The sequence below is a fragment of the Trichosurus vulpecula genome, chromosome 5 (genome assembly GCF_011100635.1).
Source record: "Trichosurus vulpecula isolate mTriVul1 chromosome 5, mTriVul1.pri, whole genome shotgun sequence".
NCBI classification, from domain to species: Eukaryota; Metazoa; Chordata; class Mammalia; order Diprotodontia; family Phalangeridae; genus Trichosurus; species Trichosurus vulpecula.
The window spans coordinates 210,354,240-210,372,291 of NC_050577.1; the positions used below are offsets into that span (position 1 = coordinate 210,354,240).

The 18,052-nt window shown below is 38.7% G+C and overlaps 1 protein-coding gene across 1 annotated transcript in view; it reads left to right on the forward strand.

Moving 5' to 3' along the window:
- Positions 1 to 17,116: 17,116 nt before the first annotated feature.
- DBX2 (developing brain homeobox 2) overlaps positions 17,117 to 18,052 on the forward strand; it is a 64,705-nt gene continuing 63,769 nt past the window's right edge. Inside the window, exon 1 of the mRNA XM_036759707.1 lies at positions 17,117 to 17,572. Within this exon, the coding sequence (XP_036615602.1) occupies positions 17,182 to 17,572 (391 nt within the window). The 5' untranslated portion in view covers positions 17,117 to 17,181. The remainder of the gene's footprint in view (positions 17,573 to 18,052) is intronic.

Sequence of the window (18,052 nt, forward strand, 5' to 3'; positions counted from 1 at the left end):
TGGACCCATGGCATGATGAGACATAAATAGAATTTATCAGCCACTAACCTGGTGTATTATGAGGGCAGAGTTTATAATTTCAAAGAGGATCATATATATGTCTGAAAGGTTTGGAACCACCGGATATAAGGAATTCTCAAAGTAGGAGGCAGAAGAATTAAAGCATGTATTTAAACTCCAGAGTAACAGACCCACAAACCACCATCCCCATTTTGATATTTGGATCAAAAGCCTCCAGGCCCAATAAGTCCGCCTTACAAGAGCAACCAGGAGGCCACAGAGAAGCATGATGATATAAAGCAAAATCATATATATGCTTCCCCTCCATGGTAAAAAGATTACCCTCTGGCCTCAAGTCCTTGCTCAGCACTCCTCGATCCACACGTAGGTCAGCTCTGCTACCGGCAGCTCCTGCTTCAGCTTTGGCTGTAGCTGTAGCTGTGTCTGGCTCCAACAGAAGCTGTTTTTAACCATCTGGCTAGCAGTTTCTGTGGGGGTGTAAGGTACGGTGGGGAAAGCACAGGTTCTTTCAATCTGCTTAAGCAAGGTGAAGGGGTTGACTGGGAAAGCACAGGTTCTTTCGATCAGCTTAAGCAAGGGAAGCAAGGAGAAGGGGCTGACAAGCTTACTCCAATCCAACATACAAACAGCATTCAGTTAGTTCAGGGGAAAAAGTCAAACTATTCAAGGGCACTTGTTGACTAAGTGCTAAGGAGCCCATTTTTGGTTACCAACACACCTGGTAACAGGGAATGCTTTAGAGACTGGGGGTCCTGGAAAATCCTTCTAATAGGCAGAGTTCCTGGTTGCATGGCTAGCAAGTGAGAGAAACTTAAAGTTGAAGGAAAGAAGATCTTAATTTATAATAATTCTTGTGCAGTAGCCATAGGTTTGGCCAAGTGGTCTTGGGTCTGGAGAGTACAGCATGATCAAAGGCCCCTTTTGGAGTTAGGACCAATGGAGGAATTTTCCCACTGCATTTGTGGTGCATGTCGCCACCCATCTGAATGTCCATATTGGAGCTTTCACAAGTATAGCAGAGGTTGGGAAGTGGGTCCATTGACAGAATGAACATTGGAGTTGTAATGTAATGTTGTGCTAGGCACAGGACTCTGCTTTTGTGCCAGTAGGATCACATATCTGACCCAAATAGTCACCTACCTATCTCCAAGTGGAAAAATGGTTCTCATTTCAGGTCAAGAGGTTTGCCTCCTCCTAATAGCTGCACCATTATGCACCCAATTGCCCACATCAGGCATCCAACATCTTAGAAGGCTTGTCTATGATAAATCTGTACCATGCTTGGAAGGGGAGCATCAATCTATCTCTGGGATCCAGTCTCTAAGAACGGTTAACTGATAATAATGGACTGCATTTGGATGTAGTTTGAGTTAGCCTCTCTAGTCTATCTTTATTCCTTTCCCAGCACAGAGTTTTCTTGGCCTCAAAGTCCTTGCCCCTTCAGAGAGCTCCATAGACCTTGAAGGAATAGCTCAGGTCCCCTTTATACATCAGGCTTCCTTTCCTCTGGGATAATTTAAACAACTCCTTCCCAGAATGGGCTTGGGGACCAAGGGGTGGTATTATTGCTTTCTGGGCAGTTAGGTGGTACAGTCGATAGAGTGCCTTGCTTGGAGTCAGGAAGACTCATCTTTCTGAGGTCAAGTCTGACTTCAGACATGTAATAGCTCTGTGATCCTGGGCAAGTCACTTAAATCTTTTTGTCTCAGTTTCCTTATCTGTAAAACGAGCTAGAGAAGGAAATGTCAAACTACTCCAATATCTTTGCCAGGAAAACCCCAAATGGGGTCATGAAGAGTCAGATATGGCTGAAATGACTAAATAACAATATCTAATTTCTAAAAATATCTAATAATTTCTAATATCATGGGGAAAGTAAAATTATTATCATGTAATGATGATAAGTGAATATATGTTTACTTGGAATACCAGGGATCTCCTGGTTAACTTGGTGTTAATTCCAAGACCCTGGATAGGAGGGAGGATTTGGTCTTTACCCCCTGCAGAAGGAAGAATTAGCCCATCTACATAGGATCACTACCCAAATATTGAATGGGTGGTGGTTTGAGGAGAATCTTTTTTTTTTTTTTAACTATTTATTTATTTATTTATTTTTTTCCTTTATTTATTTTTAGTTTACCACACACGGTTCTACATAGTTTTGAGTTCCAGTTTTTCTCCCCTCCCTCCCCCCTCCCTCCCCAAGACGGCATGAAGTCTCATATAACTGTCATGTATAACTTCGCATTGAATTATTTTATGCTCTAGTCAAGTCGTGGAGAAGAATTTTGACCAATGGAATGAATCATGAGAAAGAAGAAACAGAACCAAAAAAACAAAACAAACAAAAAAAAAACCCCAAAACCAAAAACAAAAGAGAAGCAGAAAAGGCGAGCATGTAGTGTGCCTCAGTCTGTATTCAAACTTCGCAGTTCTTTCTCTGAATGAAGATAGCATTCTCCATCGTGAGTCCCCTGGAGTTGTCCTTGCCCCTTTAGGTTGCTGAGAGAAGCGCAGTATGTCAGGGTTGGTCCTCACGGAATCCACATATCTGTGGCTGTGCACAACGTTCTCCTGGCTCTGCTCCGCTCACTCAGCATTATGTCGTGTAGGTTTTTCCAGGTTGTTATGAAGTCTGCATCATCCCCATTTCTTATGGCACAATAGTATTCCATCACCTTCATATACCACAGCTTGTTCAGCCATTCCCCAATTGATGGGCATCCCTTTGCTTTCCAATTCTTGGCTACCACAAAGAGAGCTGCTATAAATATTCTTGTACATATGGGTCCTTTTCCCGCTTGCGTGATTTCTTTGGGATACAACCCTAGAAGTGGTATTACTGGGTCAAAGGGTATGAACATTTCTATAGCCCTTTGGGCATAGTTCCACACCGCCCTCCAAAATGGCTGGATCAGCTCGCAACTCCACCAGCAATGCAACAATGTTCCAATTTCCCCACATCCTTTCCAGCATTTATCATTCTCCTGATTTGTTATTTTAGCCAATCTGACAGGAGAGATGTGGTATCTAAGAGTTGTTTTGATTTGCATTTCTCTAATCAGCAGCGATCCAGAGCATTTTTCCATATGCCTGTAGATAGCTTTAATTTCTTCCTCTGAAAACTGCCTGTTCATATCCTTTGACCATTTCTCAATTGGGGAATGGCTTGTATTCCTATATATTTGGCTTAGCTCCCTGTATATTTTAGAAATGAGGCCTTTATCAGAGATACTAGTTGCAAAGATTTTCTCCCAATTTTCTGCTTCCCTCTTGAGGAGAATCTTAATATCAACTATGTCCTCTTAGCTACTTTACTGCAGATGATCCAGATGTGTGATGAATTGCTGACTGTGTCAGAAGTGTCTTTATCTGTGCAGTGGCCCTGAAGTTCTTAGTGGTCCTCTTGCCTTATATTTCACTGCCTCATTATCTCTTGTGCCTTCCCTTCCCCCTGCCCCACAACATACAATCCAACATATCTAATTTTTTGCCAAGGCCTGTTTTCACTTTTGCTTCATCTCTCACGTATGCTCCCTTATCTCCTTTGATACTACCACCATTCTGGTGCAGGCCATCATCACAACAGCCTGATGGATCTGCCTGCCTCAGGTCTCTCTTCAGTCCAATCCATCTTCAATTCAGTCACTAAAAGAGCAGATTTTCCTAAAGAGAAGGTTGGACCATGTCACTCACCTACTCAATAAACTCAAGGTAATCCTTGTCACTTCCAGGATCAAATATAAAATCTTCTGGCACTCAAAGCCTTTCATAACCTAGCTCCCTCATACATTCCCAGTCTTCTTATACCTTACACTCTGCCACATACTCTCTGATCCAGTGACACCAACCTTCTGGGTGTTTTCAACAAGACATTCCATCTTTCAGCTCCTGGCATTTTCTCTAGCTGTCTCCTATGCCTGGACATATAGGAATGTGGGCTAAATCAATGAACAAGAGGAGGACAGAATATAGTCCTAAAGTGCTCGTGCATTTTCCTCAAAATTTTTAGTATTCTCAGGTTGAATTTTGGATTGGACCAAGCAGCGAAACAGTTACAAATGATCAATGAATAAGTAATGACAAAGTAACAGAATGGCCTAGGAGAAAACTGGAAGGGCTCCCAGCTTTAGAAGAGAAAGTTAATAAAAGTGACAGCCAATATGGGATTCAGAGCACAGAGATGAATAATTAAACAGACATCTCAAGTCAGTACACATACAAAAACCCCAAAACAAGCAAAACAAGGTAACAATAACAAAAACATAGATCTTGGCAGAAAAGACATAAGCAGAAAAGTAAGATAATAAGTGCAAGATACTTGCAAGACCTAGAATGAAGACAGGATGATAAATGCCTTTCAGAGGTGATTCAGAACTTTTAGAATCTATTTTGAAGATCCAAGGTGATTTGGAGGTTGGAGAAATGGAGAAATATTTGAGAAAAAAGTAAATTAAATACAGATTCATTGATAAAGTATCATTTAAAAACCTTTGAATATATTCTGACCCTTGGCATGAAGCTTTTACCTTTAAGAGGATTTCCTTCTGTACAGACTTTGGCGAAGCTTCTATATTCTGTTCAGGTTTTTATGTTCAAGTCAAACTGAAACTTGTAGAGTAGAGGAAAACTCCCAGCCTGTTTAACATAGTGATTTGGGGAAATTTATTCCCCTTTATGCTCCAATATGGAGATAAAACAATTCTTTATATGGTTGTACTTCTCAGTACCATAAATTTAGGAATGGAACAGCCTTTTGGGTCATCTAGTCCAGTTTTCTCATTTTATAGGTGAGGAAACAGACATGGAAATGTTAAGTGATCTGCCAAAAGTCACAAAGGTGACCAAAATTATCTTGGCAAAGCCACCTGAGTGTAATATAAAACCTAATCCCACCACTCAGAAATCAGGATTAGAAAAATATTTAAACCAAAGAAATATCTTTTAATGGTGCTTTTAGATTTTATGGCAGGAAAATATTTTGGGACAGAGAATTCTTTTGGGTCATTTAAGCTAGCACTACATAGGAAGCAATTGTACTAACTTCATGGAGACTCAGAATGTTGGAAAGCCCTTTCAATGTTCAGTGGGGTTCTCCCTCCAAAAGAGCATGTTATTATATTATCTATTTGCTTCTGGTGACCAAATTGGGAAATTGAGGGGCGAGGGGAGGAGCGGAAAATGCCTCATTCTGCTCTTACCAGTACAATAGGTCTGTGGAAAGAGTGGTTCACAATGGATCAAAAATTAAGGAGGCAGCTTTCTATAATGAATACTGCAGAATTTCCTTGATTTAAAGTTGTAGTCATAATTGTAGACTAGAATGAGGATCTGAGGAGGAGGTACTTTGTTTATCAATGGGGAATGATCCCCTTGATTTAAAACTCTGATCCTTAATAAGTCAGTTAGATTGAAATGAGAGTTTAATTTTCTCTCATGATCTCCTCAGTTCAAAATTGACCCTGCCTTTTGAAAAGGGACACCAACTACATTGACTTTCAGATAAGGAAGACCTTTGGAATGTAGGAAATAAGATATTATTATGCTTTTGGGGAGCAGGCCAGAATTGTTGTAAGAGCACGAAACTCAACAGAAGCAGAAATAAGAGGACTTTAAGACATATATCTTCTGGGATTCATCTTGATCTTGTCATCTTTTCTTTCAGCTGTAAACATAAAAGTAGAAGCTCCTCTGCCACTTGTTCAGGAGAGCAGAATCTCTAAGCTTATGTTTTATCTGCCTCTCCTACCTATGTAAGATGAAACACTAGGGAGCCTGGTGGTTCTTCAACTTCTCTGTAAGTGGTGGTAGATAGAAAGATATTCTTTGGTAAGTAAAGGAGTTAGCATTGGTCTTTATCTCCTTTTCCTTTTTTCTTCTTTCTTTTAGGAGGTGGGAAGTCCTTGTGTTAAGATAGGCCCAAATGAGCACAGAGAAGTAATTCTGTGAGGTTCCCATTGGAACTGCTCAAGACATTCAAGTGGATAATAACTGATCCTTTCACTGACTCCAGAGACTTTTCAGAAGTTTAGATGTCAGCAAGTGTAGACATTGATTGGCTGAGAACAGGGTAGGGGGCTACATCAGTTTAAAAGGAGAGAAAACTTTCAATTTCACTCTGGAGAAATATAACTTTTTTTCTGCTGGAACAACTAGTGAGAGGTGTGTGAATGGCCCCTATGGAGAAGACCTAACGAAAGCCCCAGGTTTCTTTACCCCAACTCTTCCCCACCCTTACCTAGCAGAAATAATGGCTGTTAATAGATGGCAGCTATACTACATGTACTAACCTAAAGCAACCTTTAAATGCCTCTTTTACTTTGTGTCTGTTTATGTCTCATAAGTGAGAAATCCTGAGTTGGACATTCCTAGTGTTCATGGCAGCCTCCCAAATTCCCATCATACGGAGTGACTGATTCCCTCAATAGGAAGCAGGAGCAATTTCCTACATTAGAGAAGATGACCACTGACAGAAAAAGGAACCCAAGCTCTGAATTAGCTGGCCCTTTGGAGTTTTCTGAGCCATCAGTGTAGTAGACTACCTGGGAACAGTGACACTGGCAGCAGACAGCAGAGCCCTGGTACAGGGGAACAATTCTCAGATCAGTACAGGAGACAATAGGCCTTGGAATAGGGGAGTAGCAGATAGAAGAGCACAGGAAGGCAGAAATCTACCCCTGGCATAGAAGCAAAGTGGAAATACTTCAATGCTTTGGATCAAGAACAAGGGGGCCATGGCAGTACCCATGGCAGTGCATGGTCTGACTAGATAGTCAACATTCGGAACCTGGAATATGCTGCTAACACTCAGTCCTCAGCACAGGGTTATTTCTAAGCCCCAGTGTAGAGGAGCATTGCTTAGACATTGGCATCAGAGGGCATTTTTTTGCTCTTGACACAAGGGGGCAGTTCTGGACATTGGCACATGGGGACATTGGTAGCAGGCAGCACCCAGGAAGAGCAGGCAGCTCAGGATCTCAGTGGAATGGGTTTCAGCAAAATGGGCCCAATAGTAGCCAATTGTGTATTGTAGTCTGGAACTGATAAAATTCTACTTTGCTGCCTGAAAAATCTTCTCAGAAAGGATTTGGAGGACCAAGGAATAGAATGGTTGGGAGATGTATTGTTTTCTAGAAACAAGAAGGAGGTGAAACTCAACCTAGCCCTTAAGGAAGAAGAGCAATCTCTCATCAGAGATCTCTTTAGGGGTAAATAGTTGGTATTCTTTCTTGCCATGGGGCTCACGGGGGGAGGGAGTTCCTAGCAAGTGAACAGAGGAACATCGAATGGGTGGTTGTAAGAATGATTCTCAGTGTTTATCCTAGAATGGGAATAGGGTGCGTAAAAAAAGGATAATGACTTCTTGACTACATGTGATCCTGACCTACGATGAGGATCAGTGACTATAACAGAAGTGACATTTCTAGGGCCACTGCCCTGATGTTTCAGGTGTTACTGCTGCTCATGGTCACTTCTTTACATCAAGACTCACTGTATGCTGCAAAAATTCTACATTATGGATGTCATGGATGTCATATGGATGAGATCACTAATATTTGGGACTTAATACTTCTAAAGGTAGAAGGTAAAGCCTGAGATTTCTGCTTCTTGTTCTATAGATTCTTTCAATCATTCAGGCGCTTGCTACATTATTCATTGCCAATTGCTATCTCTCTTTGTTCATCTTTTGGCTTAACTAAGCTCCTCTTTCAGTGCTGCCATGGAGCACTTGGTAGGCTTCTCACATACCTGGGATTAGGGTTGTCTAGCAATGACTCTAAAGTCACTAAAAGTGGTGGAAGTTTCTTTAGAAGATATTTAAGATTTTGCCTCCAAGGGGTGGAGTATGATAGGAGCAATATCTACTAGGGTTTCTGCCATGTAGGATAGGTTTGTTTTTACTAAGGCCCTGTCATGTAAGCTGGGGTAGCTTTTCCTGAAGCCCTATGCTTTAGAACCAGGGGGTGGGGAACCTGTGGCCTCAAGGCCACATAGACCCTCGAGGTCCGCAAGCATGGCCCTTTGACTGAATCTAAACCTGCAGTCTAGCCCATTTAGGATAGGCAAGTTTTTCCCTAAAAAGGACAGTCCTTGATAGTTAATTGGTTCAGTGGGCTAGAGCACAAACTACTGAAGTGACTTCCTGGTGGCCTAAGTACATTAGAAGGAGAACAACTCCTAAGAGTTGCTTGCTCAGTCTTGACTGGCTCCCCAACATGGCCAACACAGAGTCAGGGAAGTTACATTCAATAAATCAATGATGTTTCCTTGCTGAATATCTTTTCCATATTATGTATAAGTAAACTTGTCATTAATTTCTAGATGGTCTGTGAATGTCTTAATTCATTCTAATATCAAACCTAAACTAAGCCTGAACCAGGTCTGGACTACTTAGGCAAGAGAGGCATTACTGGAAGCCATTAGTCTTTAAAAAATAGTTTTGGATGTTTTAGAGGACTGCAAGTGCAATATGAAAAAATATGATTTATCAGGTTAGATAAGAGTATAATAGGGTGAATTTAAAACTGTTGGAATGCAAGAAATATAAGAATCATAACTGTGAATGGGAATGGGATGAACTCTCCTATAAAACAGAAGCAGATCGCAGAATGGATTAAAAACCATAATCCCATAATATGTTGTTTATAAGAAATACATTTGAAACAGAGGGATACACACAGGGTAAAAAGTAAAAGGCTGGAGTAGAATATATTATGCTTCAGCTGAAATAAAAAAAAGCAGGGGCAGTAATCCAAATCTCAGACAAAGCAAAAGCAAAAATAGACCTAATCAAAAGAGATAAGGAAGGACACTATATCCTGCTAAATGGCACCATAGGCAATGAAGTAATATCATTACTAAACATATATGCATCAAGTGGTATAGCATCCAGATTCTTAGAGGAGAAGTTAAGAGAGTTACAGGAAGAATTAGACAGCAAAATATACTAATGGAGGACCTCAATCTCCCCCTCTCTGAACTTGATGAATCTAACCTCAAAATAAATGAGAAAGAAGTTAAGGAGGTGAATAGAATTTTAGAGAAAGTGTATATGATAGACCTATGGAGAAAATTGAATGGGGATAGAAAGGAATATACCTTTTTCCTCAGTGGTACATGGCACATACACAAAAGTTGACCATATACTAGGGAATAAAAACCTCACGATCCAGTGCAGAGAGGCAGAAATGGTAATGCATCACAGATCATAATGCAATAAAAACTATATGTAATAAAGGGCCATGGAAAGATAAACTAAAAATTAATTGGAAACTAAATAATCTAATCCTAAAGAACAAATGGGTCAAATAACAAATCATAGAAACAATCAACAATCTATAACTTCTTTCAAGGGAATGACAACAATGAGACAAAATACCAAAACTTAAGGGATGCAGCAAAAGCAGTTCTTAGGGGAAGTTTTATATCTCTGAATGCTTACACGAATAAAATAATGATAAATGAATTGGACATGGAACTGAAAAACCTGGAAAAAGAAAAAATTAAAAATCCCCAATTAAATATCAAATCAGAAATACTGAAGAGCAAAGGAAAGATTAACAAAACTGAAATTGAGAAAACTACTGAACTAATAAATAAAACTAAGAGCTGGTTTTATGAAAAAAAAAACCATAGAATTTGATAAACCTTTGGCTAATTTGATTAAAAAAACCAAATTACCAGTATCAAAAATTAAAAGGGTGAATACACCACTAACAAGGAGGAAATTAAAACAATAATTAGGAATTATTTTGCCCAGTTGTGTTGCCATAAATTTGGCAATCTTAGTGAAATGGATTAATATTTACAAAAATATAAATTGCCCAGATTAACAGAAAAGGAAGTAAAATAATCCCATCTCAGCAAAAGAAATTGAGCAAACCATCAATGAACTCCCTAGGAAAAACTGGCCAGGGCCAGATGGATTTACAAGCAAATTCTACTAAACATTTAAAGAACAATTAATTTCAATACTATATAGACTATTTGGGAAAATTGGTGAAGACGGAGTCTTCTTTTTATGATACAAATTCTTTTTATGATACAAATATGTTACTGATACCTAAAGATGGAAAAGCCAAAACAGAGAAAGAAAATTATAGGCCAATTTACCTAATCAATATAGATGCAAAAATTTTAAATAAAATATTAACAAAAAGATTTCACCAACCTATCATGAGAATAATGCACTTTGATCAGGTAGGATTTATACCAGGAATGTAGAGCTGGTTCAATATTAGGAAAACTATCAGCATAATTGATCATATCAACAACAAAACTAACAGAAACCATATGATTATCTCAATAGATGCAGGAAAAGCTTTTGACAAAACACAACACCCATTCCTATTAAAAACATTAGAGATCATAGGAATAAATGGAGTATTCCTTAAAATGATAAGTAGCATCTACCTGAAGCCATCAGCAAGTGTATATGTAATGGAAATGAGCTAGATGCAATTCCAGTAAGATTGGGGGTGAAACAAGGATGTCCGTTATCACCACTGTTATTCATTATGGTACTAGAAATGTTAGCTTTAGCAATAAGAGCAGAAATAGAAATTGAAGGAATTAGAATAGGCAATGAAGTAACTAAGTTATCACTCTTTGCATATGATATGATGATATACTTAGAGAATGAAGTAAAAAACTACTTGAAATAATAAACAACTTTAGCAAGGTTGCAGGATATGAAATAAACCTACATAAATCATTTGCATTTCTTTTACTAACAAAGCCCAACAGCAAGAGATAGAAAGAGAAATTCCATTTAAAGTTACAGTAGACATTATAAAATATTTGAGAATCTACCTGCCAAAATAAACCTGGGAACTATATGAACACAATTACAAAACACTTTTCATACAAATAAAGTCAGATCGAAATAACTGGAAAAACACCAGTTGCTCATGGGTAGGCCGATCTAATATAATAAAATGACAATTCTACCTAGCTGAATTACTTATTCAGTGCCATACCAATCAAACTACCAAAACATTATTTTATAGAGATAGAAAAAATAATTCAAAATTCACCTGAAAGAACAAAATGTCCAGAATATCAATGGAATTAATGAAAAGAAATGCAAGGGAAGGTGGCCTACCCATACCAGATCTTGAATTGTATTTTAAAGCAGCAATCATCAAAACTACTTGGTACTGGCTAAGCAATAGAGGAGGAGATCAGTGGAATAAGTGAGGTACACAAGACACAGTAGTCAATGATTATTGCAGTCTACTGTTTGATAAACCCAAAGACCCCAGCTTCTGGGATAAGAACTCACTATTTGGCAAAAAACTGCTGGGAAAACTGGAAAATAGTACGGCAGAAACTGGGCATAGACCAACATCTGACATTGTATATCAAAATCAAATGCAAATGGGTACATGATTTAGATATAAAGGCTGATACTATAAACAAATTAGGGGAGCAAGGAATAGTTTATCTGTCAAATTTATGGAGAATTTATATCTGAACAAGAAATGGAGAACGTTATGAAATGCAAAATGGATAATTTTGATTACATTAAATTGAAAAGTTTTTGCAGAAACAAAGCCAATGCAACCAAGATTAAGAGGCAAGCAGAAAACTGGCAAAGAATTTTTACAACTAGTGTCTCTGGTACAGGCCTCATTTCTAAAATGTATAGAAAACTGAGTCAAATTTACAGAATATAAATCATTCCCCAATTGATAAATGGTCAAAGGATTTGAACAGGCAGTTTTCAGAGGAAGAAATTAAAGCTATCTATAGTCATATGAAAAAATGCTCTAAATCACTATTGATTAGAGAGATACAAATCAAAACAACTCCGAGATACCACATTACACCTATTAGATTGGCTAACATGACAAAACAGGAAAATGACAAATTTTGGAGAAGATATGGAAAAGTTGGAACACTAATTCATTGTTGATGGAGCTGTGAGCTGATCCAACCATTCTGGAAAGCAATTTGGAACTATGCCCAAAGAGGTATAAAACTGTGCTTACCCTTTGACCAAGCAATACCACTTCTTGGGCTGTATTCCAAAGAGATCACAAAAATGGGAAAAGGACCCACATGTACAAAAATATTTATAGCAGCTCTCTTTGTGGCGGGCAAGAACTGGAAAATGAGGGGAATCCCATCAACTGGGGAATGGCTGAACAAGTTGTGGTGTATGAATGTAATGGAATACTCTTGTACTATAAAAAATGAGGAGCAGGCAGACTTCAGAAAAACCTGGAAAGACATATATGAACTGATGCTGAGTGAGATGTGAGCAGAACAAGGAGAACTTTGTACTCAGTAACAGCCACAGCATGTGATGACTGATTTTGATAGACTTAGCCCTTCTCAGCAATACAAGGATCTAAAACAATTCCTCAGGATTCATGATGGAAAATACCATCCACATCCAGAGAAAGAACTATGGAATCTGAATGCAGAGTGAAGCAGACTATTTTCTTTTTTTGTTTGTTTTGTTTTGGTTTTGTTTCTCATGGTTTCTCCCATTCATTTTAATTCTTCTATACAACATGACTAATGTGAAAATATATTTTATAGGAATGTATATGTAGAGCCTATATTACATTGCAGGCTATCTTGGGGAGAGGGGGGAATTTAAAACTTATGGAAGTGAATATTGAAAACTAAAAATAAATAACTAAAAAATAAAAAATAAGTGACTTAATAAGATTAAATAGTTTACATTCCTACATGGGAAGATCATATTTGTACCTCATAAGACCTTTCTCATTATTGGGGTAGTTAGAAGGAGTATATAATAAGAAAGAGGGTACAGGTGTGAGCTGAATATGAAAGGATGATATCTAAAAAATGAAATTAAGGAATGAGAGAAGAATGTAAGGGAGGGCAAGGAGCGGAGGGGAAGGGAGATGAGAGGTGAGGAGAGGAGAGGAGAAGAAAACTTGAAATAGCAATGAGAAGAAAAAAGAAATTGAAGGAATCAGAATGAACAATGAGGTAATAAAATTTTCTCTTTTTGCAGATGATATGATGATATACTTGGAAAATCCTAGAGATTCAACTAAGAAGTTAGTAGAAACAATTAACAATTTTTAAAAAGTAGTAGGATATACATAAACCCACATAATCATCAACATTTCTACATATCACCAACAAAACCCTGTGAGAAGAGATAGAGATATTTCATTTAAAATAACTGTAGATAATAAAAAATATTTGGGAGTATGCCTGCCAAGACAAACCCAGGAACTATATGAACATAATTATAAAGCACCTTTTACACAAATAATGTCTGATTTAAATAATAGGAGAAATATAAATTGTGCATAGGTGGCTTAGCCAATATAATAAAATGACAATTCTACCTGCTTATTCAGAGCCATCTAATAAAATTACCAAAAATTTATTTTATTGATGTGGAAAAAATTCATTTGGAAGAACAAAAGGTTAAGAATATCAAAGAAATTAGTGAAAGAAAATGTAATGGAAGGAGTTCTAGCAGTGCCAGATCTTAAACTGTATTATGAAGTGGTAATTATCAAAACTGTCTGGTACTGGCTAAGAAATGGAATGGTGGAGGAGTGAAATAGAGTAGATATATGATACACAGTAGCAAATGATTATAGTGATCCTGTTTGATAAATGTACAGATTTAAGCTTTTGGGATAAGAATTCACTATTTGACAATAATTGAGAAAACAAGGAAAGCAGTCTGGCAGAAATTAGGTATAGACCAATGTTACACCATTTATAAAGATAAGGCCAAATGGATATATGACCTAGACACAAAATGAGGTATTATAAGTAAATTAGAAGAACATGGAACATATTACCTCTCAGATTTATGGGTAGAAGAATTGATGAATAAACAAGAGATGGAGAACATTGTGAGATGTAAACAGATAATTTTCATTAATTAAATTAAAAGGGGTTTGTACAAATAAAGTCAAATGTAGCCAAGATTAGAAGGAAGCAGAAAATTGGGGAAGTTTTTTTATAGTTTCTCAGATAAAAGCTTCATTATCTCAAATATATAGAGAACTTATAAGAATATGAGTCATTCTCCAATCAATGGATGGTCAAAGGATATGAACAGGCAGTTTTTGGATGGGAAATTCAAAGCTATATATAGTTATATAAAAATACTCTAAATTATTATTGATTAGAGAAATGCAAATTAAAACAACTTTGAGATATCTCACATTTATCAGTTTGATTAAAATGATAGAAGGAGAAAATGACAAATGTTTGAGGGCTTGAAGAAAAATTGGGACACAATACACTGTTGTTGGAACTGTGAAATCCAACCATTTTTTAGAGAGCAATCTGGAATTATGCCCAAGGAGTTGGAAAACTGCGTACACCCTTTGACTCAGCAATGCCACTACTAGGTTTGTTTCCCAAGGTGATCAGAGAAAAGGAAAAGAATCTATATGTTCTAAAATATTTATAGCAGCTCTCTTTGTGGTGGCAAAGAACTGGAAATTGAGGGGACATCCATCAAGTGAGGAATGGCTGAATAAGTTGTGGTATGTGATTGTGAAGGAATATTAATGTGCTATAAGAAATGTGGTTGTGGTTTGTCCTTCATTCCCGAAGAGGACCATGACATCAGGGAGATGATGACATGACTTGCAACTGACTTTGATTGGAGTGAGGGAGGGCTGTGCAAAATCAGCAGCCTCACTTTCTCCCCCAGAGTCATCTGGGTCCAGTGGCCAGATTCTGTAAGAAATGACAAGAAGTTTGGTTTTAGAAAATCATGGAAAGACTTGCAGAAAATAATGAAGAGTGAAAGGAATAGAACGAAGAGAAAGATATATACAGTAACAGCAATATTGTTTCAAGAGTAACTGTGAATAACTAAGCTATTTTGAGTTATATGAATATTCAAATCAAGTACAAAGGACCTATGAAGGAAGATGTTATCTACCACCAGAGAAAGAACTGATATGTGGAAGTATATATTATATGATTTCTCTCTTACATATACACACGGGCACACACGCACACACACATGTGCCTGTGCCTATGCATGTGCATGTGTGTATGTGTGTGTGTATCTCTGTCAAATGTTGGCCTTCTCTAGTTCAGGACTGGGAGGGATAGAGGGAAATAGCTTGGAACTCAAAATGTAACAAGAAATAAAATAAATATTTAGAAAAAGAAAAAATAATAGGGAAGTATGGAAAAGAAGAGGGTTTTTTCTTCGGTAAATTCAGTAAATTTCTTCAGCAAATTCTTCAGCAAATTATCTTTTGAACATTTTGAGTTTGAGATGCCCATAGGAATCTTAAAGTTAGAGATAATGTAGGCACTGTTAGGCAGTTGGTAATGTGCCACAAACTCTGTTTTGATATAAAAATGTGGATAGAATTGTCCATTGATACCATAAGAGCTGATGAGATTACCAAATAAGATTGCACAGAATGTAAAGAGAAGGGAACCAGAGACTTAAATCAACACACATTAGTAGGTGCAGCCTGGATGAAGAACCAGTAAAAGAGTAAGTATCAATCAGAAAGGTACAAAGAAAATAAGCAGAGAGCAATGTCACAAACCAGAGAACTTCCAGAGGAGAGGGCAATCAATTGTGTTAAATGATAGAAAATGGTCAAGAAGGATGAAGACTGAAAAAAGGGCCATTTGATTGGGCAATTAAGAGATCATTGGTAACTACAATAGCAAAAAAAAAAACCTGATTAAGGGTGAAATTTATTTTTAAACTATGCCAGAATGTAAAAGAGGCCCTCTTAAAGTTGTATTGCAGTTGGAGGATCACCAATGACACGTATAAGAGCATGTTTTATAATTTTCTTCATTTATTCGCCTGGCCTCACATGACTGCCTGATAGTACTAGATTAAATAAGTGTCTTTAGTTTTCAAAGTGAAGAAATGACAAATATAACCCTTCCAAAGTAATACAACAGTCTTCATTTTTCTATGAGGAGAAAACAACAAACTTTCCAACCTCACTTTTGTCTGCTGTTCTAGTAATGCCTCTCTCCGATCATAAATTTGAGAAGTTTGTGAACAAGCCCAATCCAAGAAGCTCTGCCTTCATCAGCTCTTTAGTTTAGAAAGTCAGCACTTCTAGGGCAAAGGCACTAGCCAACTTTCAAGATAGCTACTACAAATAACATTTGAAACATACCCAGAAATGAACCACAGGAAGCCAAAAGACTCTATAGTAGGGTAGAGTGGACAGGAGTGGTGGGGGTGGTGGAGAGACCAGCTTCTTCTCTAAATGAAAGATTGTTGTTGTTTGCCCTTCGTTCTCAAAGGAAAGCTCTTCAAGGATGAGAAAATTCAAATAGTAGTGCGTTTTAAAAAGCACTTTTTTTTCCTGTGGGGTCCAAACAAAGCAGTTCCCTTACAAAGGTTCCTTGGCAATTGAAACTTTTACAAATCATTAAAGATTCTTTTCTATTATAACTTTCCCAGTCCCCACATTGTGTCTGTACTCTGTGCTAGGAGTTTTCCCAAAATGGGCAGCGCCAGAGAACATAGTCTGGCTCTAAGACATAGCTCCATGCAGGCTCAGCACCAGAAACTTTACTTGGGGTTAGGACATACTGTTCTGTCTCTGTTCTCTCCCGGGCGAAAAGTCGCAAAATCAGCGTTTGTCAAACTCACTGTGTAGAGTGTAGCACTTTCTCATTTTGTTTCCCCTCATCCCATTCCCAACTCTTTCTTCTCCTCCTCTTCCTCTTGTACAGACTCTTGGAACCAAATCTTATTGTTGGCTGGATCTACAATTTTGTAGAGTGACATTTTTATAGATGGGTGCTACACATCTTCCAGTCCACAAGGGAAAAAAAACAAACAAATCTTGTTTAACATAGAAAATGAGAGACACCCTCCAAGTCCTTAGAGTTATTTCCACACTGCCTGAGAAACCTGACGCTTTGCTCCTCCCTTCTTAAAAAAAAAATAAGTCAACCCAAATAAATAATAATGATTCGTTTCCCCAACCGCCTCTTCCCATGGTCCTTAGTCCCCTCTCCCTCTTTCTCCACCCTCTGTGCTCGCTTTAGTTCCATGGGAGGCTGTGGCAAGAGAGCAGAAGGTAGCTGCAGAGTCTTAGACCAAGTCCAGCTGCAGCTGCCCGGCGCCAGCAAAGAGTGGAGCAGAAGAAAGTGTGGAAAAGACTGAATTGCGTGCGTGCCTGCCTGCTCTTCTTCACTATGCTTCCCAGTGCTTTATCTGCCCGCACTGGAGTGCACTGGGATATACTGGGCTCCCCTGCACTACTAGACACAACTCCAGGCTTTGGGAACCTGGGAAAGAGTTTCCTAATTGAGAACTTGCTGCGAGCCAGCAATGACTCTTCACAGTGTCTTCCAGCTCCTTTTCCCTTAGCTCGGTCAGTAGCAGCAGCCACTGACACCGCGGCGGAAATCCTGGAGCATCCCCTCTCATCCAACCTCGTAGCCCTCAAGTTGTGCCCAGGAGCAGAACAACGTACTTATCGGACTCATTGGGCTTTTCAAGTGCTTAACTCTTCGACTGACTGCAGTCAGCTGCCAGGCCAAGCTCTCGGAGATCAAGGTGGCGCTTTCCAATTTGCTGTGCCAGGTGAGCCCTCTCCTTCCCTGCAGTGTAGAGGCTGGAGAAACTGCAGCTCCGGGGGCGCGGAGTTTCTGTTACTACTGCTCTTAATTTGTATTGATTGGAGAGGACATCAGCTTTAGTGTAGTTGCCACCTAAAGGGGTCATGGAGGAAGGAACAAAACGTTTTTCTCTTTTCCGGAGCTCTCCTTTTTCCGTCCTTTTTATAAATTAACTAGCGATCAGGCACACTTTAATTCTGACCTTTTGGGGTGTTCTGATGTGTCTCTGCGCTAGTAGAAGGGGGCTGGGACAGAGTGAGACGTAGGCTTTCCATAGAAAGCTAGCTCGGGTTGGTACTCGCTGATTTTTGTGGCTTGGTGGTCCGGCTAGCAGACACCGTTTAGCGTTCTCTATCTGTTTGGTTGTGTGTGTGTGTGTGTGTGTGTGTGTGGCTGTGCGCGCCCTGGATCGAAGCTGTGTTTCTGGAAACGCTTGTCATTGTAG